The 27,584-nt window shown below is 37.0% G+C and overlaps 1 protein-coding gene across 9 annotated transcripts in view; it reads right to left on the bottom strand.

The window, feature by feature from the left end:
* PAM (peptidylglycine alpha-amidating monooxygenase) overlaps nucleotides 1-27,584 on the bottom strand; it is a 116,749-nt gene that overhangs the window by 70,723 nt on the left and 18,442 nt on the right. For all 9 annotated transcript variants that reach the window (XM_049647674.1, XM_049647675.1, XM_049647676.1 and 6 more), the window contains exons 3-4: nucleotides 23,951-24,036; nucleotides 22,468-22,551 (exon numbers count right to left, since the gene is read on the bottom strand). In XM_049647674.1, coding sequence (XP_049503631.1) covers nucleotides 22,468-22,551; nucleotides 23,951-24,036 — 170 coding nt within the window. The remainder of the gene's footprint in view (nucleotides 1-22,467; nucleotides 22,552-23,950; nucleotides 24,037-27,584) is intronic.

Below are 27,584 nucleotides of genomic sequence, written 5' to 3'. Positions count from 1 at the left end.
TGCTTCTTGGATTTACATTACATTTTTGCATTAAAAGAACCAAGTGAGTCACATTTTGATATCCGACTTGGCTAATATTCTTTACCATGACTTAAAGAAAATCAGGAACAACTAATAAATAAATTAACACATTTCAGGAACTATTAAGGAAATTCATCATTAAGGCTGAAATGTCATCAAATTCAGAGTAGCAGGAATGTTACTAATAATAGTAACATGCCAGCTAATGCCAGGGACAGTGTGTCTTCCTTTAGATAATGTTCTTTACTAGAATTGTCTAAATGGAGAGGATTTTTACTCAGAGAAAAGCTCAAAAATAAGTAAAAAACTTATGTTAGTCTATACATGTCGAATTTTAATTTGAGGACTTTTTTTTTAAATACCCAGACTTATAAAAGTTTTCTCCAAATTAAATAAGAGCCATTGCTATGTAATTGTTGTATATTTACTTCACTCCAGAGTTTTAAGAGTGAGTCACAGTCTCACCACTCACTCCACTATAAAGACACAGTACAGGTTTTCTTTTGAACTCATGTTTATCAACCACATGCCATATCCTATAAAAAGGTCAAGGATACCACACAATCATAGCAAATCAGCTAAAAACTCAAGTAGTAATATAAGATGATCAACACATTCTTAAGAAAAACATCTGAACTTCTGATTCACATATCATAATGACTTTAGGAAAGATTGAATTTTAAGGCTCTACGTTTTTGTTTTTTTTTTTTTTTTCCTATATAATGTGACTCTTATATGGGTAGAGGGTTGGTGAATATACATATAAAAATCCAAAGTAAAAATCTTGCCTATTTTACAAAAAGCTCAAGAAATAACAATATATAGAATTAAAGTTAGTTACAAGATACACTTAAAAACCACACTAGATAGAATTTCTGAGTCACTGCTGAAGGAATTTATTTACATCAAATTTATCTGGTCAGTGTGATCCACTGAATCAGCAAGAAACAAGGCATTTCTAAAAACTATGCTGTGTGTGTGCACGGGTATGTGTGTAAGCATGTAGACAGTATGTTTTAAATTAAACAGAACACCCTGGATTATCATCATTATTTAATCATGGGGTAATAGAGTTATAATTCTGTGTTACTTTAAGAAATTCTGTTACTTAGGGGCACCTGGGTGGCTCAGTGAGTTAAGTGACAACTCTTGATTTCAGCTCAGGTCATGATCTTACGGTTGGTAAGATCAGGCCCCACATTGGGCTCTGACATTGTGGAGCCTGCTTGGGATTCTGTCTCCCTCTCTCTCTGCTCTTCCCCTCACACTTTCTCTCTCTCTAAATAAACAAATAAGCATAAAAAAAATTAAATCCTGTTTAATCACACATAGTTACTTAATAATGGATACACATTTTTTTTTATTTTTTATTTTTTAATATATGAAATTTACTGTCAAATTGGTTTCCATACAACACCCAGTGCTCATCCCAAAAGGTGCCCTCCTCAATACCCATCACCCACCCTGCCCTCCCTCCCACCCCCCATCAACCCTCAATTTGTTCTCAGTTTTTAACAGTCTCTTATGCTTTGGCTCTCTCCCACTCTAACCTCTTTTTTTTTTTTTTTTTCCTTCCCCTCCCCCATGGGTTTCTGTTATGTTTCTCAGGAATAATGGATACACATTTTAACAATGATATTTTAAGGTTTCTTTTTGAGTGAGACAGAGACAGCGTGAGTGGGGTAGGAGCAGAGAGAGAGAGGGAAAGAGGGGGAAAGAATCCCAAGCAGGCTCTGTGCTGCCAGCACAGAGCTTGACGTGGGGCTTGAACTCATGAAACTGTGAGATCATGACCTGAGCTGAAACCAAGAGTGGATGCTCAACTGAGTGAGCCACCCAGGCACCCATTAACAATGATATTTTAAGTTGAATAAAATTGTAGAAGTTATCTCCAAGTGAGGAAAATACTTATAAAGCATTACTTATATACGTTTTAGACATTATTACAGTCAACTGCTACATAGATATCATTTCAAAGTCAAATTTTATTATTGTAAATGGTTGTAATCTCTTCTCATGCTACTTTTTACAGTTTACCCTGAAGATCCCGTGTGCTTGCATACACACACAGTGAGAGGTCCCCGAGGGAGCAACTTAAACTCCTTCAAACAAGGTGGTCTGGGGGCCTGGAGGGCTCCTGGATCCACTGATATTCCTACAGCAAGTGGTAGCTCTGGAGAGAAGCATATTTCAGCCTAGTGTTTGGTGCGGAGATTATGACCTTCTAACTCCCACTGTGATCATTGCCATAGTGATGCATTCTTATTTCCATAACCTCTACTCTGATCTTACTTCTGGTGAACTCAGAAACTTCTCCTAGTTTTGCATATTTCACTGATGGTTTCCAGTGTGCTCTGACTTTGCCATTCTATTGTGACACAGTACTTCAGCGACAGGATACGAAGCTTCATAAGAATTAATTCATTTCAATTCACTAGGCTATATATGAATCTGTCTCTGACATGCATCATCATAAAAATGGATGACAACTTAAAAGGTTTATTATCATTAAAAAATACATCAGTGCCTCTGCTAATATTTTACCACATAAAACAAAAAAAGCAAAATAAGGACTGAGATCATTAAGAAATGTATAGAAAATGAACTCAGAATGTCAACATCATAAGCTAGCTGAAAAAACTCCTCGGAAAGGCTGATTCTGTGACTAGAATGAAAGTAAACAGGAAAGAAGAGAGAAGAGGAAATAGATGGGAAAGTTAATGTAGGGCAGAAGACCAGAGAAATGGAATTCCATAGCTTAAAAATAGATAGGAACAGTAATGAGTCAAATAACTAAAATAGCCTGAAATTATAGGATTGAATTTGAAAGAAAGCTAGACTAGGAAGTGAACAACTTCCCCAATTTATATTTCCATATAAATATTGTACATGTTTGTACAGTGGACGACATGTTGGGTGGAAAGTTTGAAATTAATCTGTGTATTTTAATCACATACAGTTACTTGATCATAGTGCCTTATAAGATCGTAAGTTGCAGCCAGGTGCTCTTTGAGTTCCTTTGTCTACAATGAGTAGGATCTGGAAGGTTATCAATTTTAATACTTGGTAGATTTAGTATTCATAATCAATACTGATACCACTAAAAAACCACAGTCTATAAATAAGATAATCTATGTAAAGAACGTACAGTCTTTGCGGATCACAGTAAATATCCAATACATATTAGTTGTTATTATTATTATTCTTTTCATTGGTAGATCCCAAAAATCTTCAACACATGAATATTTTATTTTAACAAATATAATTTCATAGTCATAGGTATGGAATTTCTTTAACTGTAGAAACTAGACCACATAAAATTTCTTCAACTATTAACAAAGTTATAAAAAAGGGGAAAAGGAGATGAGAATATTTTTTAATGTTTATTTATTTTAGAGAGAGAGAGAGAGAAATAGAGAGAGAGAGAGAGAGAGAGAGAGAGAGAGAGAAAGAGAGAGACAGAATGGGGGAGGGGCAGAGAGAAAGGGAGACATAGAATCTGAAGCAGGCTCCAGGCTCTGAGCTGTCAGAACAGAGCCCAACGTGGGGCTTGAACTCATGAACCATGAAATCATGACCTGAGCCAAAGTCAGACGCTTAACCAATGGGGCCACCCACCAACCCCAAACATGAGAATGTGAAATGAGTAAAGACATGGTTAAAAAAGGGAATTAGAATTGAAATGGTATTTTAAAGATGTTGCACAAAATAGGAATACTCTCAAAGTAGGAACAGAAATGCTGATTAAGAAGGGTCTGTACTAGGTAGATACAGAACAGAGTAATCACTAAATAAAGAAATATTAGTAAGACATAAGTACCATGGTCTGGCTAAGATGAAATTCTTGGACTGGGTACCACAGGACCATGAAAAAGTTGATAATGCATTGTTTCAAGATCCTTCCACAACTGTTAGTAATAAAGCATCCCCTGATCAGACTGAAGACAATCTGCTTCTTTCTGAGGTCTGGACTAGAGGTCAGTTCAATAGGATTCTATGTTTGCAGAAAAGACAGCAAGGCCATTTTTATCCTGATACTGAAACTGTTGCTTTAATTTACATTTATTCACTTATACTGCACAACTGTCTTCATGCAAAAATCCTGACAGGTCTTCCTTCCAGCTAGCTTCATTTATTTTTTTAAATTTTCTTATCCCAAAGTAAACTATTCTCTTCCTCATTGGATTGGGCTATAGGTTCGTTCTTTCTTCAAGGTACACTGGTGAATACTTGACTCCTAGCTATTAATGTTCTGTACTTATCGAGGATTGAACCCAAGATGTCCCTGTTAAAGAGATCTTTCATGATCGCTGTTCTCTTTTAGTAAGACATAATTATAGCCTAATGGATTTAAAGATACAGAGATGAAACTTCACTCACTAGATAGGTATCAGAAGACAATGGAATATATTTCATTATATGTCATTATATTCCATTATAATGTCATATGTATGTACTTGAAGCTTTAGTAATGGTGAAGATGTTAACAGTGGAAAAGTTAAAAGAATTATTTTTTAAAAGAGATGTAAAATAAGAAAGTCTAATAATGTCTTAGAAGCACATCACAGCATAGGACAGTAAAGAGTACTAGTAGTTGAATGGTAAGACTTCTGGAGAGTAGTCTGATAATGGAAGAAACAAGTATTTCCAGACACTGGATGAAACTTGAAAACAGCATTCAATCAGAATCTAATCTTGAGCAAAATGAAAACTGGACGACCACTCCACAAGGGTCTCAAGCTTGTCTCTTGAGAAATTGCTCTCCTCTATTGAGGCAGAGACCTATAATCACAGCAAGATAGTTTATCAAATATATAGACTCAGAATTTCAGAATTGGAAGGGACTCTGGAGATGATGGAGTTCAACTCTGGCACTTTACAGAGAAAAAGAGGCTGCAGGGATTAGGAGCTTTGGCCAAAGTAATTTAGCTAACTGGGTCATACCTGGGTATCAAAACTAATTCTCCAATGTTACTAGTTAGTAAACATTACTTACTTAAAAAAAAGGTTCTATTTCTTAAACACTTCCAAGGGATTTTATTTATGAAATATCCTGAAACTAAGATAAAGGAATTAAGCAAGAATGGATAAGTAACCAGTGGTACTTAAGGACATCCACTTAAGCAGGAAGTTCATTTCTCTTAATGGCAGGTGAATGCATGGGATATGAGGTTATCCATTCCAAACTATTTAGCTTGCCTTTCTAATAATAGCTTGTAGTTCCTGCTTGGATACATAGTTAAGTAGCAAAGTAACTGTGGAATAATGCATGATAATAACCTATTACATTGTAAGTCCTTAGAAGACTCTTGGTGTCTCCTAATCTTTCCCTCTAGAGATAGCCTTCTACATTTCATGAGCTCATCTTGTCCTGGTTGTTTCCTGCTTTAATAAAAAAAAAATAGGTTAACCATCAATCCTGGGGGAATATTGTTATAAACTACATCCCACTAATTGGAAAAATCCTCAGAAAGACAGTTGTAGAGTGGATTTCAATTCACTGCACTCTCCTAGGGTGGTAAAGGATAAAGCATACCCATTATCTACCATTCCAACCACAGTTTTGGATAATGGATCCTTTCCTTATGGAAGTACTGACAAAGCATGTCTGAAACCATTGCCAGGTCTTATGAAAACAAAGAAGTAACATCTTTAATGATAAAAAACATATTTCACAAAATTTGTAAGCAAATAGTAAACTGTATCATACCTTTCTACTCTCTCAGAGTGCTCTGAACAAAAGTTAAAGGCTACCTTCCCAACTTTTTCTCTGTCTTGAACAAACAAAAATGAATGAAGGATATCACTAGTATACACCAATAATTCTGCAATAATGTTTGTACAGATAGCGTGGTAACTATTTGCTTATTAAACTGGCTTGATCTTCACCTTATGGTTCTTTGTTCTAAATGAACAATATTAACTTAATGAGACAGAGGATGTTTTTCTGAGATTACATCATGGCTCCCAAGGTGACCAAGAATGGGAGAGTACTTGGGGATTCATTTCTAAAGTCAGGGAAATTTTCACGTAGACAAAATTACTTGGAAAATCCCTTAGGAGTGTAGATGGTGTGGTCTCTTAATAGATTAAACACAGCCAGTCGCCTTCGCATTGGAACAGCTTGCTGTCAGTTTTATCAGCTGGACTATGTTGTTAAAAAAATAAAAGTTATTTCTATACAGTTGGACTGTGTGGTTATATAAAAAAAGGTTCTTTCTGTAAGTTGGAAAAGTTGTAGCTGATGAGATGGACACAGCACAGGAGGCAGAGGGAACAGCAAATTGGGGTCTTTTCCTGTGTTCACTCTGGTTTTAATGAAGCTAATACACAGCTCCTTTATTGTTTTTGTGGTACCACCTGTATCATAAGTACAGGTCTCAAAGTCACTGGACAGTACTCAGTAAAAAATGATCCTCCAAATTTACCAAAAAATGTATACCTGGAAGTTTTTTTTCTTAAGAGTTTCTTCAAGACAAAATTTGAAGCACCAAGTTGCTCCTAGAGAATCCGTGGATCCCTGAAATCATAATCTCAGAATATCAGTACTCTCCAGTTATAGATCCATTGATATAAAATAATCTTCACTCAAAAAGCATGAATACCTTGAGCTGTCACGGCAAATGTGTATCTGTTTAGCAAATATAACTGCAATAGGGGCACTGCTAATACAGACACAACCTGGAGGCCGTTGAAAGCTGGCTTAACAGACAAGCTTCGGTGCTAAATAAACCAGCACTACAGAAAAAAAAAATCTTCAAAAAGGGATTCCTTTTGAAGCTGTCACTGCAGCGAGTTAGCCTCTTTTGATTTTGTATTCTCTGCTATGGGACTAGAAATTACTAGCTTCCATCTGTCCTGTGGCAAGGAAGAGAAAATGCATTTATCCATCTTGCAAGAAGACGACTTGCACAAATGATGGCCTGTGCTGTTTCCAAAAGAGATCAAATGGAAGGCAGGCAGGCAGGCTCACCAACGTGCTTTTATAATCACTCTGTTGGTGGAGGATGTTAAGGCATGACTAATGTCAAAGCACCTTCCTGTTTCCATCTTTTATGAATGCAAGAAAAAAAAAAGTATCTACAGCAAAGCTTAGGATTTATGTGACTTCTGTCAGAATTACGAAACTGCCCCAGAATCATAATTCTAAGGAAGTAAAAGACAAAATCCACCAATCCTAGGTAAATATTTTTTAAAAATGGCACTGAGTTTTTAATTGTTGATTGATTTTTGAACTTTTTGTTGAACTACATAATATACAGAAAAGTGCACAAATCAAAAGGTACTTAAGCTTCAGGAATTTAAAAATGCTAACATACCCTTGTAATCAGCATGCATATCAAGAGGGAAAACCCTCCATTTGTGTCCCATTCCTAAGGCATTAAGTTTTAAATCTTTATGTCATGGATATGCCTTATGTAAACATTTATTAGTCTTTCTGGAGTTGTCTTTTAGGTAAAACCCAGCACACTTAACTAGCTTCTAGTTAAACTGGACTATTTTAAATATCATACCTGGTTACTATGAAATATTTTTTCCCTTTCTCTCAGTGAAAGCCCTATCAACTTTCTTACTTCTGTATCTCTGTTTTTAGTATATATTCATTTTAAAAATGATAATCTAAATTTTCTTCTGCATTCTTCCCAATTTTTGTTTGTTCTCCCCACTGAGGGCTGAATGTCCATGCAAAAGTCTAGGAACCACAGAAAAAGTATTAAATAAATAATGGAATGAAAAGGGACTTGAAAAGTTTTTAAATTTTTTTTTTTCAGTTTACTTATTTATTTTGAAAGAGAACACACAAACAGGGAGGGACAGACAGAAGGAGAGACAGATTCCCAAGGAGGCTCTGCACCATCAGTGCAGAGCCTGATGTGGGGCCCCAGCTCATGAACAGTGAAATCATGACCTGAGCCAAGATTAAGAGTCTGACACTTAACTGAATATGGCACCCAGATATTCCAGGACTTTCAAAGTTTTAGTCAAAGATACTGTTTTAAATTCAATTTGAAATATAAAGCTAAAAATGTTTCTCATATAAAATGCTCTATCATGATTTTTAAAATCATTTTGGAAGGTTTTTTTTTTTTATGTATATAAAAGGTTAACCTTTCACCTCCTTTAGAATTCTTAACTCCTTTGTGCAAGATGCTCTCCACATTTTATTTAATTTAAACCTCTAAATGCTCACGAATGATAAACAAAAAGAGGGTATGCTATGGCAACACTATCCTACTTTGTTTTGACAACAGGAACTTCATATTCTGCAAATGCAGTAATTTAACTGCAATATATGCCTTTTGAAGCTCAATCTAAAATCAGTGGCTACATTTTCCACCCAATTATCTTCCTCAACTTAAAATACTATTGTATATTGTGCTTGGTTCTTCAGTGAAAAAAAAATAATCTAAAAAATCTAATTTACATATAATTATGCATGCATGTAGTCCTTGGTATTAATTAGGGAATACACTTTGAACATTATAGCTCCTGTATTTGATTTAGCATTAGTTTTCAGTAATTCAATAAATATGTTTATGTTGTAATGTGAATAAAGTAACATTTATAAAACACTTCAGAGTTGAGAGGTGTAAGTGCTAAGTATACTTATACTATAAGTATACTTATATATAGTATACTTATACTGTAACTATACTTACATAAGGTATATAAGTGCTAAGTATCACTTCTACATTAACGAAAAAAATACTGAAACCCCTTGGTGACCAGATTTATCTCTCAAAATTCCCTTAGTCCTTAAGCAAGTCTTTATACCATAACATAAAGGGTTAGTGTAGAAGGGACTGTGGTTATTGATCAGATTTTATCCTTCTTTCAGTTAAGTTGGGGAAACAAGAACAAGAAACATTTGCAAAAAAAAGATGGGGATAGACAAGTGTGAAGAGGAGAAATATTGCTGCAAGAAGAAAAATTCTTGAAAGTTTTCAAAGATAGAGAAAATAAGAATTAATTTGTAATGAGAAGAAATGCAGAGCAGGATGAAGGGTTTTCAAATTGAATGAGGAAGAGAGAAATGTTTCCATTGGCAGAAACAGGGAGGTTAGTGGGGTTTCCTCCAGGTCTAGGGAAGGGTGGATTCTATTTTTCTAACAATATTTTGTAAGTATCACTAAATATTATAATTGGATCATTTTCATCAAATGCTTTATTTGTCAAATATTTATTGAGGGTATCTTTTCCATTTTACAAGTAAGACAGTCAACTACCATAAAAGGGTATTAATAGTAAATGGGAAATGGAATGTGCAAATCCTAGCATATCTCTCTAAAAATTCCTCTTTTTCCAGAATTCCTAGAACATAGGAAACAAACATAAACATGCTAAGGCAATGATGGGGAGCAATGAGAGACAGGGTGAAGGGTAGGAAACTAGCTGGAGTATGTGCAAAATGGGTAACATCCAAGGATGATGCCCTGGAGAGTGTCAGTGCCCTGAACTAGATTTCACTGAAACATAATTGCATCTCCCTATTTTTATGTGAGCCAATGGGCAAGTAACTTTATTTCTCCTCTTAATTTCTTTTGGTTAAAAAATGAAATGTTATCTGCTATTAATTTAAACAGAATTAATTAGTTGGGACTATGTAGCCCTGACCAACTTCAAGAGAGGAGTTAATAAGTACGAGTGATTATAAAGGCATGAGTTGCAAAGAGGTAAATGAAGGTAAAATATAAGCTTTGCTTCAAAAACAACTAGAAAATAAATTCAAAATATGAAAAAGTAAATGGTATTAGGGGAACTTTTCTTCCTAAAAAAAGACACACTTAAGCTAAATATTACATTGTTCAATGTTAAATTGCTTTAAAAAACACATTTTAAGGGATAAAAATGTTCTGAATATATTCTTTAACAAAGAAATAATACTGCAGTGTTTAATATGTCTTCTTACAACCAAATGAATGAAAATGCAATTTCTGATTCTTAATGACCATATTTAGGTATTAAAATAAACAGGTGTCCCATGGAATGAATGAGATGAATAAGGATCATTAGTCTTCCATACTGAGGATGATTAACAAAGTGAAAAAGCTAGGGAATCAGAAAGCTCACATTTATGTGAAGAGATTGGCAAGAGCAAAAAAAAATATTGCAGGAGAATAGGCTTCTTTTGGATCGTTTGAGAGGTACTGAATAGTCCTAAAATCATTCCCATGACTCATATCAAGCTGCTTGTGTATAATGAAGGGTAGACAAGAACATGAAGAACATCCGATTACAGTTCTTCTGAAATCAGTGGTACTATCAAGCAACCTGATTTAGAAATATCCCTGCTGGATAAGGGAAGTGGATTACTTCATACGTCAGGATGAAAGGCAGAAATGAGATGAGGTAAATGACTCCATATTCATTCAAAGAGCTCATTCCTCCTGGTTCCTAGCAGTTCAAAGGACTCTTAGAAACACTGACTCCATTATTTGTTTTATACAGTCAAGACATGGACTTTGGCTCATAGGCAAACTAGAAATCCAACACAAATTAAATTGCTTTGGTTTTTAATAGCATTGGACTAGTAGCTATATCACCTTAGGCAAATCACTTAACCTTTTTCAGCATCGATCCCCTTTCTGTAAAATGGAGGGGTTGGGCTAGATGATCCCTTGAGGGACATTGTTCATGCTGTGTCACCCTGAACACTCAGTCTCTGGTGTTAAAAACCAGTGCTTTAAAAACAAGTTAGTACACAACTCATAAAGGTCTATGGTTTTCACTCCTTTTTTACGACAGAAGAAAAGAAAAGTTATGGTTTTATTTTTAACAATTTTTTTTTTTTAATTTTATTTTTGGGACAGAGAGAGACAGAGCATGAACTGGGGAGGGGCAGAGAGAGAGGGAGACACAGAATCGGAAACAGGCTCCAGGCTCCGAGCCATCAGCCCAGAGCCTGATGCGGGGCTCGAACTCACAGACCGTGAGATCGTGACCTGGCTGAAGTCGGACGCTTAACCGACTGCGCCACCCAGGCACCCCTATTTTTAACAATTCTTAACCACATTTCCATCTCTTATCTGAAAAGGCCTAAGAAGCTATGGAAATTTTGTGCAGGTGGAATGTTACCAAGTGCTTGCCAGTCATTTCTCTTTCAGAATTGGTCTCATGGTCTCTGCTTTTCTCTTACTTTCTAGTCCTTGTCACTCCATAAGCTCCACTTAAAAATAAAAATGTAAGGGATGCCTGGGTGGCTCAGTCAGTTAAGCATCTGACTCTTGATTCAGCTCAGGTCATGGTCTCATGATTCGTGGGATTGAGCCCTGCATCAGGCTCTGCACTGACAGCATGGAGCCTGCTTGAGTCTCTCTCTCTCTCTCTCTCTCTCTCTCTCTCTCTCTCTCTCTCTGTCTCTCTGCTCCTCCCCTGCCTGTTCTCTCTCTCAAAATAAATAAAAATAAACATTAAAAAAAGTAAAAGTGTAAAAACTGGGGGGAGGATAGAACTTATTTTTGCTGCCCTTCAAAAAGGTTCATCTAGATAAAATGTAAATAAGGAACATTTGCACACCTATATATAGGGAGGGAGTCCCTATATATGTCCAAGGCAGTCATCTATTCACTCTAAGTGGCTTCTACTTACACCACTTTTTTTGATTTACACCAAATTTTGTGAAAACATTAAGAATAAAAACAAACTCTCTTTTAAATTTCTAAGTGAAATCAAGAAAGTGCTAGAATAACCAGGCAATAATTAAATGCATTTTCCTCTTTCAAAGCTTCCCCTTTCTTAAGAGAATTGAGATTTAATTATACTTATTTTGGTAAATGCAAATTATTCTGCTCATGTCCCAAGTCCCCAGGGAATGCCCTGACACACCTGTAGCATGGGGGGAAAAATGTAGAAGGAACTCAATTCTTACTAGAAAAATCTGAGCCTCAGTTTTTAAATTTTAGTTTGCCTCAAAATCAACTGGGTAGCTCATTAAAATTTCAAAATTCTGGGCTCGCTGGTGTGCGGGTAACATATTGTCTCTCGGGAAAAATATGCTTGTGTGTACACATAAATATATTATAGTTTTTGTTAATATAAAAGATATGCAACACATAATTCATAAATAATAATAAAATATATAATATTCTTTATTGTAAATTCCATATCACCAGTTGAATTTCACAGAATTATTTCCTTAATTTTTGCTGAACTTTTCCATAGCCGATATATAGTTGTAACTGAGGAGTAATTCAGAAAAGAATGTTTGTTGATATTCTTGGTTATTGAAACAACAAAGATATATGTAAGAACTGCATTTGCTTGTCAATGATGTGAGCAAAATCTTTCCTGTACTAGCTAATAGTTTTTGAATACTGGAGGAATATTTCCTCAAATTTTTTGACTATTCACAATAATCTGCATTACTGACATCTTTTCCATCATTTTTTAAAAATATGATCCAACAAAATAATTTCTCAAGCACAGATCTACAGCATTTGTCAATTACCATAATGTAATGGTTGATTTCAAGTTATCAATGTGACGTCAGTGAACACTAGGTTGGGAACAGATGAGCAGTTAACACGCCACTTTATTTTATTTCCACCATACAGATACAATAGAAATAATAACTTAAATATCCCCAAGAGCAGTAATAGTAAAATGCGGTGAAATAATTAGGAGATGATGATTTTTGAGTATCTATTGCCTTCATTTTTAATGATGGTTATAATTAGCAAACAGCTCAAAAAACATGTGAAAATTAACAATTGGGTCTTGGAGTCATTATGAGGCAGCTCCAATACACCTGTGCCTCACCTCTACCTTTTATGCATCTGATTCAGTAGGTCCGGATGGAACAAGAATTTTCATTTTAAAAAGCACCCCAAGGAGATTCTGGCGCAGGTGGTACTCAGATCAGATTTTGAGAAATCCTGAACTAGACTATGTACTTTAGAGGTAATTCTATTAAGACCTTCCAGCTAATTCCAATCCTTTTAATGAAACAATAAGAGGAGTTCCTTTGTTTAAGTAAACAATGGGCAAAATTTTTCAAGTGTGAAAACATCTAGGGGAGGGAAGGATATGGGGCTCACTCATTCACTTGGATTGTAAATTGGAAAAACTGTTTTGTCAGGCAATTTGGTGGAATCTGTTAAGGTTTAAACACTCCACGACCCAAAAATCCCATTTCTAGAAATCTACCCTGCAGAAACAATACATCGTTACCTAAAACACTGCTTACATTAAAGTTCACTGCAGCATTGCTTGTGATAGCAAACAACTCAGAACTTAAATGTCTTTAATAGAGAGAAGGATGTATAAATTATAGTATATCTGCACAACAGAATACTAGGCAGCCATTATAAATAATGGAAGAGTTTTACATGGGCTGCTTCAGAAATATGCCCAGGGTACATTGTTAAATTAAAAACAACAGCAGGTGCAGAACTGTGAAAAGTGGTCTGATTTTTGTCCAAAAGAGAAAAAGTGCATATATACATATCTGTTGTTTTTGTGTGTATACAAATGTTAGTTAGGATAAGCATATGAAAAGTAGGCAGATCTAAATGATACTTACCTGAAGCTGGGTGTCCAGTGAGAAAGGGAGGTACAAGTGAAGAGGGTATTATAGATTTTTTTTTCTTTGCCATCTATATACCTTTTCTTTGATAGCTTTATTGAGATATAATTCATATGCCACACAATTCACCCCTTTAAAGTGTATCATTCAACAGTTTTTAGTATATTCATAGAGATGTACAACCCTCACCTCATATCACAGGTTTTTTGAATAGTAAGGCATTGTGAAGGAGTTTTTACTTTTCTTTTTTAATATTTTTCTGTATTTTCCAAAAGATTAAAAATAAAGTTTGGGAGAGATTATTTTAATGGGAAACTATTCAAATATATCCAGAGTCCTCCAATCTTGTTAGTATTGCAATTGATAACTCAAGTATTAGGGAATAGGTTTCTTTCCTCTAATAGAACTTTTTGCAATTCTGAAATCTGAAAAGCTCTGGAAGCCTAAAGAGTTTTTTAATAATGTTTGGCAGCAAAATCTGGGCTGAATGGATGCGATGCTATTTATATCTTTATTTATCCCTTGTAATGTGACTATTTGAATATTTTGCTATAGGAAGGTCAGCATATTTGATGAGAGATGGTGCCTCAGCCTCCCAAAGGTGACATAATGTAATACATGGATTATGAGCTTAAGCACCTTTCTATCAGGTTTACAATCCTTACTTCCAAACCACATGTGGCCCAAAGCACCTGAGTAAAAGTTTGTACTTTTATCAAGTAATAAAAGAGAAATAAAAAGTGGAAGTTGGGGGGTGCCTGGGTAGCTCAGTCAGTTAAGCATCTGACTCTTGATCTCAGCTTAGTTCATGATCTCACAGTTTGTGAAATCGAGCCCAGAATCAGGCTCTGCACTGACAGCACGGAGCCTGCTTGGATTCTGTCTCTCCCTTGCTCTCTGCCCTCTCCTTGCGAGGGTGCACATATGTGCATGTGCATGGGCTCTCTTACTCTCCATAAACAAATAAATAAACTTTAAAAAAAGTAGGAGCTGGGGAGGGAAGAAAGGAGACTTGCTGAATGGCATGGGTATCACAGCCTTGAAAGAGAAAAGGGCAAAGTGCAGCCTTCCAGAGCCACATTTCTGTATCTGCTGAAGGTACACTTGCTTAAGCAGGGGTGCTGTTGCTGGTGTTGAGAACTTGGGCACATTATGTGTACTCTGGAATAAAAGACCATGGTGAGAACGAACCTCCTATATTCTGGAAGGGGATTAGGCTTTCTGGACTACGTGCACTAATGGTCCTATTCAGGGAAGGCCAGGCTGAGGACTAGAAAGATGCCATCTAGGTTTCTCTGTCAGTGTAAAGGCCCATGGCTTTCAGGCATCTGGGGGGTGGGGAGGGGCTGGGGGTGAGGAGAAGCATGAACAACAGTCTCCACATTTGCAATTTCAAAGGAGGTTAATTAACTATAGAAAGTAATCCAAACCAATGGAAAATACTTGGCTTTAAACACCCCACCTATAGTATCCCTCACTTTGTAGAGACGTAAAGTCAAGCATGGGTGTATCTTCCTGGAGAGAGCGCAGGAGGAAGCCTCTGAGAGAGATTTAGAGAAGACAACAGAGGAAGCGGTGGGGTGTGACCTTCCCTGCTGTTATCCAGGACCCAGGTACCAGGGAGTCAAGAGCATTCTCACGCTTCCACTGAAGTCAGAGTAGTCTGCTTTATACGGAATGAAATAATTTTAAGTGTCGCTGCCCTGCCACTGATCTATACTCCATCTTGCTCAAAAATGCATTAGCAAGGGATTTTTCCTGTGCTCACAATTTCAAAGCTTTTTCCGATAGCTTCCTGGCAGTAGTCTTGTAAGAGGCAGAGATGCAGCAGAAGTCACAGTGGAATTAGAATTCCTCGAGAGCCCTCTCTTTTCCCTTCTGCCTGCCATTGACTCCTTCATGCTCGTTCTACTGTTCCTGCAGTGGTGGTGAGACGGGGACCCCCAGGGTGTGCATGTGGATGAGTGTGACGTGTGAATGCGTGAACTCACATCCTATGTCCAAGAATACCCACCTCCCCTGAACTAAGCTGCTCAGAAGCCACACCTAACGGATCATAGGATGGAATAAGACAAAGAAGCCAAGTAGAAATCAAATCCGAAGGTCACCAAGTTCAGGCACTAGTGTTCTCATGATTTTGTTCAGAAAGTTCCTTTTAAACGCTTTAAATCTGAGTCTGTTTATTCTAAATTTGGAAACAATTATATGAAACTTAGTCACCTGGATTTCATATCTAATGCATCAATTTAGAACAAGGGAGCACAATGTCTATAAGAAATCAATCTCTGGGGTACCTGGGTGGCTCAGTCGGTTAAGCGTCTGACTTTGGCTCAGGTCATGATCTCACAATTTGAGTTCAAGCCCCGCGTCGGGTTCTGTGCTGACAGCTCAGAGCCTGGAGCCTGCTTTGGATTCTGTGTCTCCCTCGCTCTCTGCCCCTCCCCCCTCCCCTCAAAATAAATGAACATTTAAAAAACTCTTTAAAAATATCAATCTCTTTCTAAACTGGGTATGGTCTTACCTGCTTATCAATCCCCTCTCTCACCACCTGCGAGGACTGTGTACTGACTCATGTGATTATAGCTATTGTTTTATTTTTTGCCATTGGATGGTGACCTACATGAAGGCAGATTTTTGAGCCTACTCATCTTTACTTCCACGCAGTGCTCTGTGGGAATTAAAATGAGTTGAAGTGGTAGCTTGACAAAGAGGAACACACAGAAAATATAGAAAAGCAGATAGAAGGAGGCAACAAGCCCAATAACACAGAAAAACTCCATATATTCAATTTTGAGGGAAATCATTCTGCAGTCGTTGACGTTTAGAACGATATCCCAAAATAACAAAGAAAAGAGGGATGGGGATAGGGAAGGAAACGAACAGCTGTGTTGGACACAACTATAGACATTTAACATCTACCACCTATTTTAATTTGAAAAGACATGTAATATACTTGGGAAAGATTTCTGTCTAAAATATTTTATAATTATAATACTTACAGAGCTAAAACCTTGGCTTTCTAAAAAACTTGGCTATTAAAAATGATTTCTTCTTTAAGGATTCTAACTGGAATTTTATGATCTGATTTTACTTATAACCCCAGAAATTTGGAGACTAAATTTCTGAGAGCTCACAGAAAAGAGAGTTGAAAACAGGTACCTCAGGTTTCAATCATCTCATTTAGAGTGTAAGTATTAAACACCCCTCTAAAGGAAAATGAATCTTTTAGCTATATTCCAAGGAACATGCTAAAATGTATGTGGATTTTGAGAGCTGTGATGAAGGGGTAAAAGCAAGCCCTAGATATGTATGTGTGTTTGGGGGGAGGCTGTGGGAAGGGCTCTGTATCCTTGATAGTTTTCCTATCAGCAACAAGAGCTGAAGGGACAGTAAGTAGTTGGAAAGCAAGACAGTTTGGAAATTCTGCCACACAAAGATAGTCAGAACTTCTGCACTCGGGCAGAGGTTCTTATCTCCATTTTAAGGATATCCGTTCCAACTTCAGTTAGTGAGTGAGCAAGTTTTCCAATTTGAGAAATGAGTTACTGCTGGAAACTAGCAAGCTAATGCCGATAACTCTGGAGAGACCAGTTTCTTAAGATTCCCCTAGGCCAAAGCATCCAGAAGAAATGTGCCAAATTTCTACAGCAATCTCAGGATAATTTTCTTCTTGGAACAAGACATTACTGAAAAAAACTTGTCAAGAAAGAAAAAAGAGGAGGAATCTCTATTTCCTATTATTCTAATTCCCTTGAGGGCAGGGACTGTCTTGTAGTTTATCTTCTTATAAATGAACTATGAATAACAACAAATGCTGTGGAGAACAGGAAACAGCATAACCAGGAAACTTCTAGTAGCTTAGTTCTGTGTCTAAATACAACAAGACATTATAACACCCCTGAAAAGTAACCAACACACCCTTTATATTATAGGCAACTACGACAAAAGGTTGCATTTAGGGCAATTTATTGTCACTTTGAAGCCTTTTATAGGGACTATAATGATACTAGCTAATATTTATTGAGCACTTACCAGGTACCTTTCTATAAACCATTATGATCCCATTTTATAGATGAGGGGGCAGAGAGGCTTAGAAAGTTTGTGAGGGTAACAAAACAAGCAAGTGCCATTGCCAGGCCATCTGGTCTTAGAGTCTAAACACCTAACCCCTGAATGCTATTGCTTATGCGGGATATTCGTTTCTTTTTGTTGTTGTTGTTTTTTAATTTTTAAGTAATCTCCACATTCATCATGGGGCTCGAACTCACAACCCCAACATCAAGAATTTCATGCTCTCCCGACCGAATCAGCCAGGCTCCCTGGGACATTCATCTCTAATTATATTACATTATGTTTTCCATGGAATATTAATTTATAAAAATTAGTGAGTCTATATTTTAAAAACAACTCATTCTGGCTTTCCGGAGCCTCAGTTCTGGGTTACCTGGGCCTCCTAAAGCCTCAATGCTTTCTTCATAAGGCTAGTGGCTTTTCCACAGTCAAGCCTAGGACTGAAGCCTAGGTTACTGTCTGGCTGACAAGCACTCTGAGTGTTTGTGAGAATAAAGTCCTGACAAGGCTCTGTATGGTCTGGCCCTCACCTTTCACCAATGTTCTCATTTCTTGCCACTTCTGTCTTTACATTTCACACTCCAGGAGCACCAAATTACAGAAATCTCCTCATGGATGGGCTTTTCACTTCCCTGTGTCTATATACATGCTTTCACCTTTGTTTGGAACATGTCTTCCCCCTGCCCCTGCCTACCTGGGGGTTCCTGACCACCACGCAAATCCTTGCTCTGTTTCCACCTTCTAAGAAGCCTTTTCCTCTCGCTGTCTCCTGCTTTCCCAGCAAACCTGCGTGCTCTGCCCCTCCACAGCCTCAGTACTTGATATACATTTCTAGAATTGTCTGTAAATGCAGTTTTGTGCTTGTCCCTCCTGCTGGCATATACTAAACTCCTCTGGGCAGGAAGGTTAGGATCCCAGCACCAGCATGGGTCTGACACTGTGATTGACGTGGCATTTAATAAAGATAGCTGTTTTTAAATGACGCTTTTAACAGCTTCACATTCTGTGCAATTTCCAAAACAAACAAGGACCCAAACCCAAACAAATATTTCATGTAATTCCACAGAACTCACTCTAAAATCACACTCAATTTTTCCCACTAATAGAGACCACAGTGTAAGACACACCCATCTGGCTTCTGATACTTTAAAACATTCCAATAAATTTTAAAGTATTTTACCTTCACTATTGGTGTTTCTATTAAAGAAAAGTTCTAGAGACCCTTAAATACAGAGAACAAACTGAGGGCTACTGGAGGAACGCTGGGTGGGGGTATGGGTTAAATGGGCGGACATTAAGGAGGGCACTTTTTGGAATGAGCACTGAGTGTCGTATGTAAGAGATGCATCACTGGGTTCTTTCTACTCCTGAAGCCAAGGCTACACAATACGTTAATGAACTTGAATTTAAATTAAAAAAAAAAAAGAAAGAAAGAAAAAAAAAGTCCTAGGCTTCTCAGACGTCTAAAACATTCCCTGTAAGGATGAATACTCACACCCTTAAGCTGAACATTTTCCTATTTTTCAGGGGTGCAGTAACTTCCTTGTAGTGTTAGTCTGCTTTTGATATATAATTTCTATACTCAAAAATATCATCAACAGTTTCAACATCATTAGGTTCAAATCCTGACCAACACCAATACGACGATATATGTGTGTATGTGTATGTGCACATATGTGATTTTTCATCACTAGAAGATAAGATGATATAATTATTTTCTACTTCTAGGTATATCTAGATATAAGTGTGTCATCAGAACATAGAATTTTTATATAGTATAAATCACTCCTTATAGGAAATCAGGCATATAGAGGAGATTTATACTGATGCTTTTTGTCAGAAGGGTATGATTGAGAATACAGCACGCTAACTGGTAGGTATTAACAGACTTAACATATTACTTCTACTTGTGGAATTTTAAAAACTTCAAGATAATGTTATGACACTTTCAAGAAAAAAAAATAATCACACAAACCTGTCTTTCATGCTTATTGACTATTTTCTTTTTTTTTCCTTGTTCCTTATAATACTTGGAAACATGCAAGCCTACTTATGGTTTTATGTGGTCTCTATACATTTTTATGATTTATTATTTTTGTTATTATACCATTTATTTAACTAGTCCCCTATTATTAGGGACATTTGTTAACTTTCCAGTTTTTCATATTAATAGTTAATGGAGCAGAAACAACCATGGGTAGGTAGCTCATTTAAAAACAACAACTCTTTTTAGGATAAGAGCCTTGAGCAAGATTTTACTGTTCTATATAAAATGTATCTAATATGATAATATTGCTTTCCAAAACAGTGCACTAATTCAAAAAGCTCCCCAAACTGTACCACCAGATTAGTCCAAACCCTGGCAGTCCTGGGTTTTATAATTTAATCTCCACACACCCCCAATTTAATAAATATAAAATGTTCTCTAGTTTTAGTGAGATCTGATATTTTCCCATGTGTTTATTTACTATTCTGAGCCATGTACCCGTGTATAGCTTAAGGCACAAAACTGTATCTAAGGCTACTGAAAAAATTACATGGTGAAATTTGTTGTTTATATTTTTATTATATTACAATAAGGCCTATGAATTATAGCACCAGTAATGCTTCTAACTCATACCTCATCTGTACCTTCTTTTAGGAAAATTGTTCTCAAAAAGGTGGAAAATGAAAAATTAGTATAAAAATTTCTGATCAGTCTCTTATAGTAAAGAATAACTATATATTTACATATTAAATATTGGAACTTTTATTATTTAATGTTTATTTATTTTTGAGAGAAAGGCAAAGTTAAAGCAGGGGAGAGGCAGAGAGAGGGGGAGACACAGAATCTAAAGCAGGCTCCAGGCTCCGAGCTGTCAGCACAGAGAGTGATGTGGGGCTCAAACCCGCAAACCGAACCGTGAGATCAAGACCTGAGCCAAAGTCTGATGCTTAACCAACTAGGACGCCCAGGCACCCCTAAATATCAAAACTTAAATTATCCCTAGATTAAATATAAATTATAAAACAAAATTAATTCCTCACCAGTAAGAACTTAATATATATTATGACAGTAATATAGCTTAAAAACTAGTCTATATCATCCATCTTGCCTAGGGTATCATTGTGGTATCTGTTAGCATGTACTATAAAGCTAAGAGGAATTAGATTGAAAAGTGAAGTCCAGGGCTCTATAGAGGGACCGAGAGTCGGAGTGGGGGAGCGTGTGTAGGTATAACCGGATACCTTAGTTGTGGGAACAGGGAAAGCCTTCCTTGCCTTCTTGGGAAAATTATTGTCAGGTCAGTGCTTTGAAAGTCAGCAGTGGTGGCATCTGCCTGTTCCACTCACACCCACACAGTCAATTTTTAGAAGAGATAAGTTCTGTCGTTGTTGCTCAAACACATTTATTTCATTGTTTTCAACAGAATCCTCTATCAACACTACAGTTAACAACTTAAGGTTTTAGGTTCTGTTCCAAAAACGGAAAGCTATTTGCATACTACACCTCAAAGTATATTTTTAATAGAAAAACAAGTTTCATTTGGAAGGCAGGTTCATGGGCTGGTCCACAGGAGGTTGTTTAATTGATAATATGTCTGACTGCAATGTTAGTTCTAATTGAAAAATTATATACAATTTTTCTAACATTTGTTCCCAGAGGAAGACCGCATTTACTGTCCCCATCCTGAATACTGGGAATCTATGGAAACTATCACCACACGAGGCACTCTCAGCAAAGGCCCCAGAGGATAATTCATAGGCAGAGATGGACATGTACTTCAAGACTTAGTTACTGGATAGAAAGCTAATGTGTCTGGAGAGGAAAATGTATCAGGTTAGTTAGCAGAAATATAACGTTAAATTAGAAAACTTGGAGCAATATGTTTAAGTCAGCAAGACATAGTGGAAAAGCTGATAAGCCAAGGAGAAGACTGCTTAATATTTACACTCCCGTGAACACTGAAGTGTGAACCTGGAAGGCAGTTGGAGTTTGACTAAATGTAGCAGAAGGAATAACAAGTACCAGTCTCTGTTGCCTTGGGAACAGGGCCCCTTCCTCATGTTAATGATTCTATAATAAGAAAAGGAGGGTTTAAATGAAGTACATAGTACAAACTTCCAGTTATAAAGTCATGGGGATTAATGTACAGCATAGGGAATATAGTCAATAATACTGTAATGACTTTGTATGGTGACAGATGGTAAGTAGACTTATCATGGGGATCGTTTCATAATGTATAAAAATATTGAAACACTGTGATGAACACCTGAAACTAATCGGATATTGTATGTCAATTATACTTCAATTAAAAAAATGAAGTGCATCGTAATCATGGGCAGACCAATGAGTGTCTAGGGGGGTGTTCAGCAGTGTCAGAAGAGTGGGTGGGGTCTGTGCATTACTGCAGTGGATGATGGATGAGTTCATGAAGTGGCAAGTGTAGATTACAGAGAAAGCACTGACATGAGCCCTAGAGTCTGAGAACCTCCCTGGTACTGCAAAGTATGGTGACTCACTCAGTGGCTTGCCTCTAGCAATGGAAATAAATTGCTAGTCCCTATTCTTCTGACGATACTGCTTGCAAGGAGAGGACAGATAAGACAATACATTGGAAAGCAAAGGAACCATGAAGTCAGCATAAGAGAAAGAAGCATAGCAGAATAGTAGAATGTATAAGATGGCATCATTTCCAAAATAAAAGTCATTGCTTCAATCGTCTCAAATTAAAGGAAACAAAAGCAGTTTTTTCCCAGTGAGCAGAGAGTGTGGTCAATAGTTTGTACATACATTTTAAGTTTTTTTATGTATTTTATATATTTATAGTATTGAAAGTTGTGCTTAGTTCCAAAATTTAAAAACTTACCTCTAAAAGCACTAATATCCCCATAGTGTACTTGTAGTACAAAGTATTTACTTCCAGTCTCTCCTCCGACTCTGAATCCAACTCCTAAAGATTTATAAAGATGATAAATTAATATTTTAGAAATGAAAGTCTAAAATGGAACTAATCTCAGGTTGCTTATCTATGAAATCCAAAGTGAAATAAAATAGCATATAACATATGAAATTATGTTATATGAAAAAGGAAATGAACCAGGCATTCACTGAAAATTTCTAATATAATCTATCATTCCTTCTACAGGCTCTGATAGGTTTCTATCCATACTTCCCATTTCAGAACCAGAGTAAATACATACACTTTAAGAGAAGAATTTACTCATTTTGAAAGAAATAGAATGAAACAAAATTCTGCCATTATTGAGTACATAACAGACATACATAAACCCATTTTCATTTTGTTTTGAATATATTCACATTCATTTTTAGTTTCTGACTGAATATAGAAAACAGACTTCTTAAAAATATCTCAGGGGAAATGCTTTTATTCCCATATGAAAACAGGTATCTGTGGAAAGGTCATTGAGGAAATCAGTTATCAATTAGATTACAAAGTCCAGTGTGTCAATAAGTGCTTGGAATCTGAAGGGTTCCTAATGGTCTTACTATTAATAGAGTTTCCTAGGAAGCTTTTTAAACATCTACAGAGAAAATATTTACAGGTGGAGAAAAAAATTTTTTTTTATCTGCTCAACCAATGGATCTTTAAAATGTCAACAAATCTATAACAGCCTTCCCCCAGCCCCCATTAGTTTGCAAATGTGTTTGGTAGCAGCTGCCTGGTAAACTATGGAGAGGATTCAGAAGCTCATTTGAAGCAAATCAAAAGAGGTATCAGTTAGAGCTGGCAAAGTTAGGGAGGCAAGAGAGAAACAGGTGTATAAGACACCATCCCTGAACCATGGCAGACATATTCTGTTACAGAACTGCACATTCCCTTTGACATTAAGAAACATCAAGGTAATAGAAGAGAGCCTGATAATTCATTCACACATTGGTAGTGATGAGCAATTTAGAGTGAAGATAGAAAGCCAGCTGAGGTTTGGTATTACATTAAATACCCAGGTTCCAAGACAATTTTTTTTTTTAATCTGTTTGCTGAAACAGCAATTTATTTAATTCCTAGCTCTCTTGGCTTCTGAAATGCTCCTGCTGTCAGGAACCAATGTGCTGTAGGCCAAAGGTGGCTTGAGGTATTCTAGGGTATTTTCTAATTCTATCCAAGCTGTTGTGCTGGGCAAGTTATACCAAAGAGAGGCAGAGAAAGAGCAACTACTTAAATGAAACCTTTTCAATACAAAGCAGGTAATACAGATATTTTTTTAGTGTGAAATTGCAAAATGGAACACTGTCAACAACTGTGGAAAGAACATATAATAAAAAGTACTTTGGAGTCAGAAATTAAGCAGCTTTATAGAAGAAGACTATGCAAGAGGCCTCAGATATACCTTTGGGGAGTCTGGTAGGGGGAGCATTTCTTGCCCAGGCATATAGAATATTGGCTTTATCTGTACAGGTTCCTTCATCACAAAACCTGAAGAAGAAAAAAAAAAGTAGCCATAAATGAAGATTCAAGTAGCAAAATGCATAAAAAATCTCCACCAAGGAGGGCAGAGAGGTTAAGGGGAAGGCATTTGGAAACACAGTAAAATACGTCATTGTATCATGATTGTAGTCATACCAGCTCTAAGATCTTAACAAAGACTAAACAATAATTTTACATGTAAAAAAAGTAAACACAAAGGGAGATTTGTCTGTGTGTTGCCCGATGTGAAACGATCCTGTGAAGATGATATACAATTTATAATGTGATATGTCCCTGTGTGGAATGTATTCTGTGTAAATTGGGTAGGAACGTAAGCATCACACAGAGAATGCATATAAACCAAAGCTAACACTGTTACTTTGGAAGTTGACTAAGCCAAATGTCATACACATGTCCCCTTTGGGGATCAGCATTGTCAATATGTCTTTGGCCACGGCAAGAAACAGTAGTACCCAGTGCCTACTCTCAGCAGAGGGAACAGTACAAGTATATCCCACTTAAGATGTTCCTGGTGTTATACATATGTGACTTTTTTCTTAAGTTTATGAATACTGGTTGTGCCATTTATAAGTTGTTTCATGTTGCGCAAGTCACTTGAACTAGTGAGCCTCAGTTTTCTCTCTGGACAAACAGGGTTAGTTATACTTACCTCACAGTTATTCCATAAATCAAATGAGATATAAATAAAAGCACTTTATAAACCTCAAAGCACTATACCAGGGCAATGCATTATTTAATAAAACATTCACTTTATCTACAGACTCATTATTGAGAGGCAGTGTTGTATGGTGACAGGAGCCCAGGCAGAAAGACGTATCTGGAGTTGAACCTCCCCCCTCATACAGACTGGGCATGTCTGTAAACCCTCCCAGGCCTGGTTCCTGTATGGAAACTTCTCTGATCGGGCTGTGGTGGCGATGTGGGTAAGACACTCACTATGGTAACCGGCACATTGGAATCTACATCGGTAGATAGAATTTCATAAGCGAAAAGCTGTCTGATTACAAGCCACACATTTTTTTCCCATTACACTGTATCTTTTAGTTTGTTCCGTTCTAAGAATTGGATTTGTTCAAAACACCATTTGGTGATATTTTTAAGTGCCTTCCCATATTTGTGTTTTGGGAAACTGGCACCAAGCAAGGTCAGGGGCAGGAGTTTGGGCAGACTTGAAAGGTTTCAGGACTAGCAATGAGAAGGACAGAGATAGCTTCTTGGGCAGGACATTGGCTCACATGGTAGAAAATGGGCAGTGCCCATGGGCTGGGAGAGAAATGAAGGCAGACCGTGGTAGCTTTCTAAACAGGTTAGGAACTGAGGCTAGACACTGGGACAACACCCAGGTCACAGATAAGAAAATCACTGGTAAAATGTACTTTCACACTCAGAGGCACGGACATGTCTCTGCTTATAGACAGAAATGGGTGGGAGAAAAGGCAGTAAGTGCAGACAGTTGTTATCCACCTGGATAAATGATTGAGGGACTGGGAACCAGGAAGTCCCCATAAGGTTATATTTAACAAATGTTTTGCTTCTCTCAATCAGGCTGTAGAAAGAAACTGGTTAGTGTGCAGTGTAAAACACATCAACCTGTGGTTTCTTAGTGTTCACTGTCAAGAACAATATATTTATGATGAAGGATTATTATCATCCTGTGAGACTTGTGCACTGGAACATGTCTGTGACATCCTTGTGCCAACCGTACCAAAGGCATAGGGAATGGGACAGTGCCCAAAAGCAAAATTTTCCTCCTTGGACTCATGCTATTATAGTTTAAGAAATGAGACTGTCAGATGGGACGAACTTTATATCTCACTATTGTGAGCTACTAAAATTTACAGACTCGGGTGGCAGTTTACAGAGCTTTCAACGAAGATCATAAATATACAAAAGTGCCTAACATCAACGTGATGACAGTCTTAGGTTAAACAAGATAATTGTTTCTTCTGATATGGAAGTCAATTCAGTGTATGAGTAGAGAGAACCGGAATGAAATATAACAGAGAAAACAGCTTTAGTACGTTTTTCTAACGTACATATTCGATTATGTCATTCACTGGCACAAAATCTTTCAAATGCTTCCTCCCAAATAACATGAAAATAAAATCCAAACATTGTAGCACAACATATTAAGGCTTTTCATTATCTGGGATCTTTTATATCTCAGAAAAAAATTCCCCTTATACTCATGCCAAGTTTCTGCCAGTTTCTTTTTTTTTTAAATGTATTTATTTTTGAGAGAGAGAATGAGACAGGACACAAGTGGGGAGGGGAGGAGAGAGAGGGAGAGACAGAATCTGAAACAGACTCCAGGCTCCGAGCTGTCAACACAGAGCCAGACGCGGGGCTTGAACCCACAAGCTGTGAGATCATGACCTGAGCTGAAGTCAGCTGCTTAACCAAGTGAGCCACCCAGGCACTCTAAGTTCTTGCCAGTTTGTAAAGTCTCTCTTCTGTACTATTCCCTTTGCCTGGAAAACCCTTTCCCCAAATCTCTGCCTGACAAACCTGTACTGACTTTCTCCTTCAAGATTCCCTCTAGGCTTTCTCCTCGAGGAAGTTTCTCTGGTCCCTATCCAGGCCAACTTATACTTGTTAACCATAGTGTTCATCAAGTATCAGCTTACTAATATCCTGTGCATACTTTGTGATTTAAGGTCATAAACTCCCAGCACCTGCATACCTGCCTGTCACTGAATCAATATCCAACAGGTGTTTGGTGAAGTTGCCTTCCAAGTATGTTTTTAACTTTTCATATATGAACACTTAAAAAATCTGAACTGACCTTAATTTTACTGTACACTTTCAAATATAATTTTTTTTAATTTACTTAAAAAGTTTTAACTAAAACATTAAATAATGATAAATCTGAATTATTACTTGCCTGGTGTTTTATAGAAATCAGCTTTCACAAGAAGAATACAAAGAGGTTATGCTTTACAGCTGATTAAGCTCAGAGAGTTTAACTTCCAAAGGTCACGTATTCAAGCCCTGATTCAAAGCTCTGCCTGTCACACTCCCTTCTGTCTCAATTCATGAGATTGATGTATGGGCAGAAAATTATATTCTATGAAGATAAGCTTCGATGACTACACTACTCTCATATCTGAACTAAGCTGCAATGTATGTACACAATTCTAAAACAAAATTCTAGATAAAATAAGTTGTCCTCACTTATTCACAAGAAGACAATGATTTTACATTTTCTTTCTTTCTTTTTTTAATATTTACTTTTGAGAGACAGAGCATGAGTGGGGGAGGGGCAGAGACAGGATCAGAGGATCCAAAACAGGCTCCCTGCTGACAGCAGACAGCCAGATGCAGGGCTAGAACTCACAAACCACCTGAGCTGAAGTCGGACCCTCAAATGACTGAGCCACCCAGGTGCTCCATACATTTCATTTTCTTCTGAGCTCTGGTAAAAGTAGAGCTCCAAAAGCAAACCTTGATTCTTTTAAGTCCTGTTTTATAATTTTTAAGAAATTTATTAAACTCAAGACTGAATAAAGAATGACTCACTGGAAGGCACTGGGATA

The sequence above is a fragment of the Panthera uncia genome, assembly GCF_023721935.1.
Source record: "Panthera uncia isolate 11264 chromosome A1 unlocalized genomic scaffold, Puncia_PCG_1.0 HiC_scaffold_17, whole genome shotgun sequence".
In the NCBI taxonomy this organism is placed as follows: Eukaryota; Metazoa; Chordata; class Mammalia; order Carnivora; family Felidae; genus Panthera; species Panthera uncia.
This window is presented reverse-complemented; position numbering and strand designations above follow the sequence as displayed.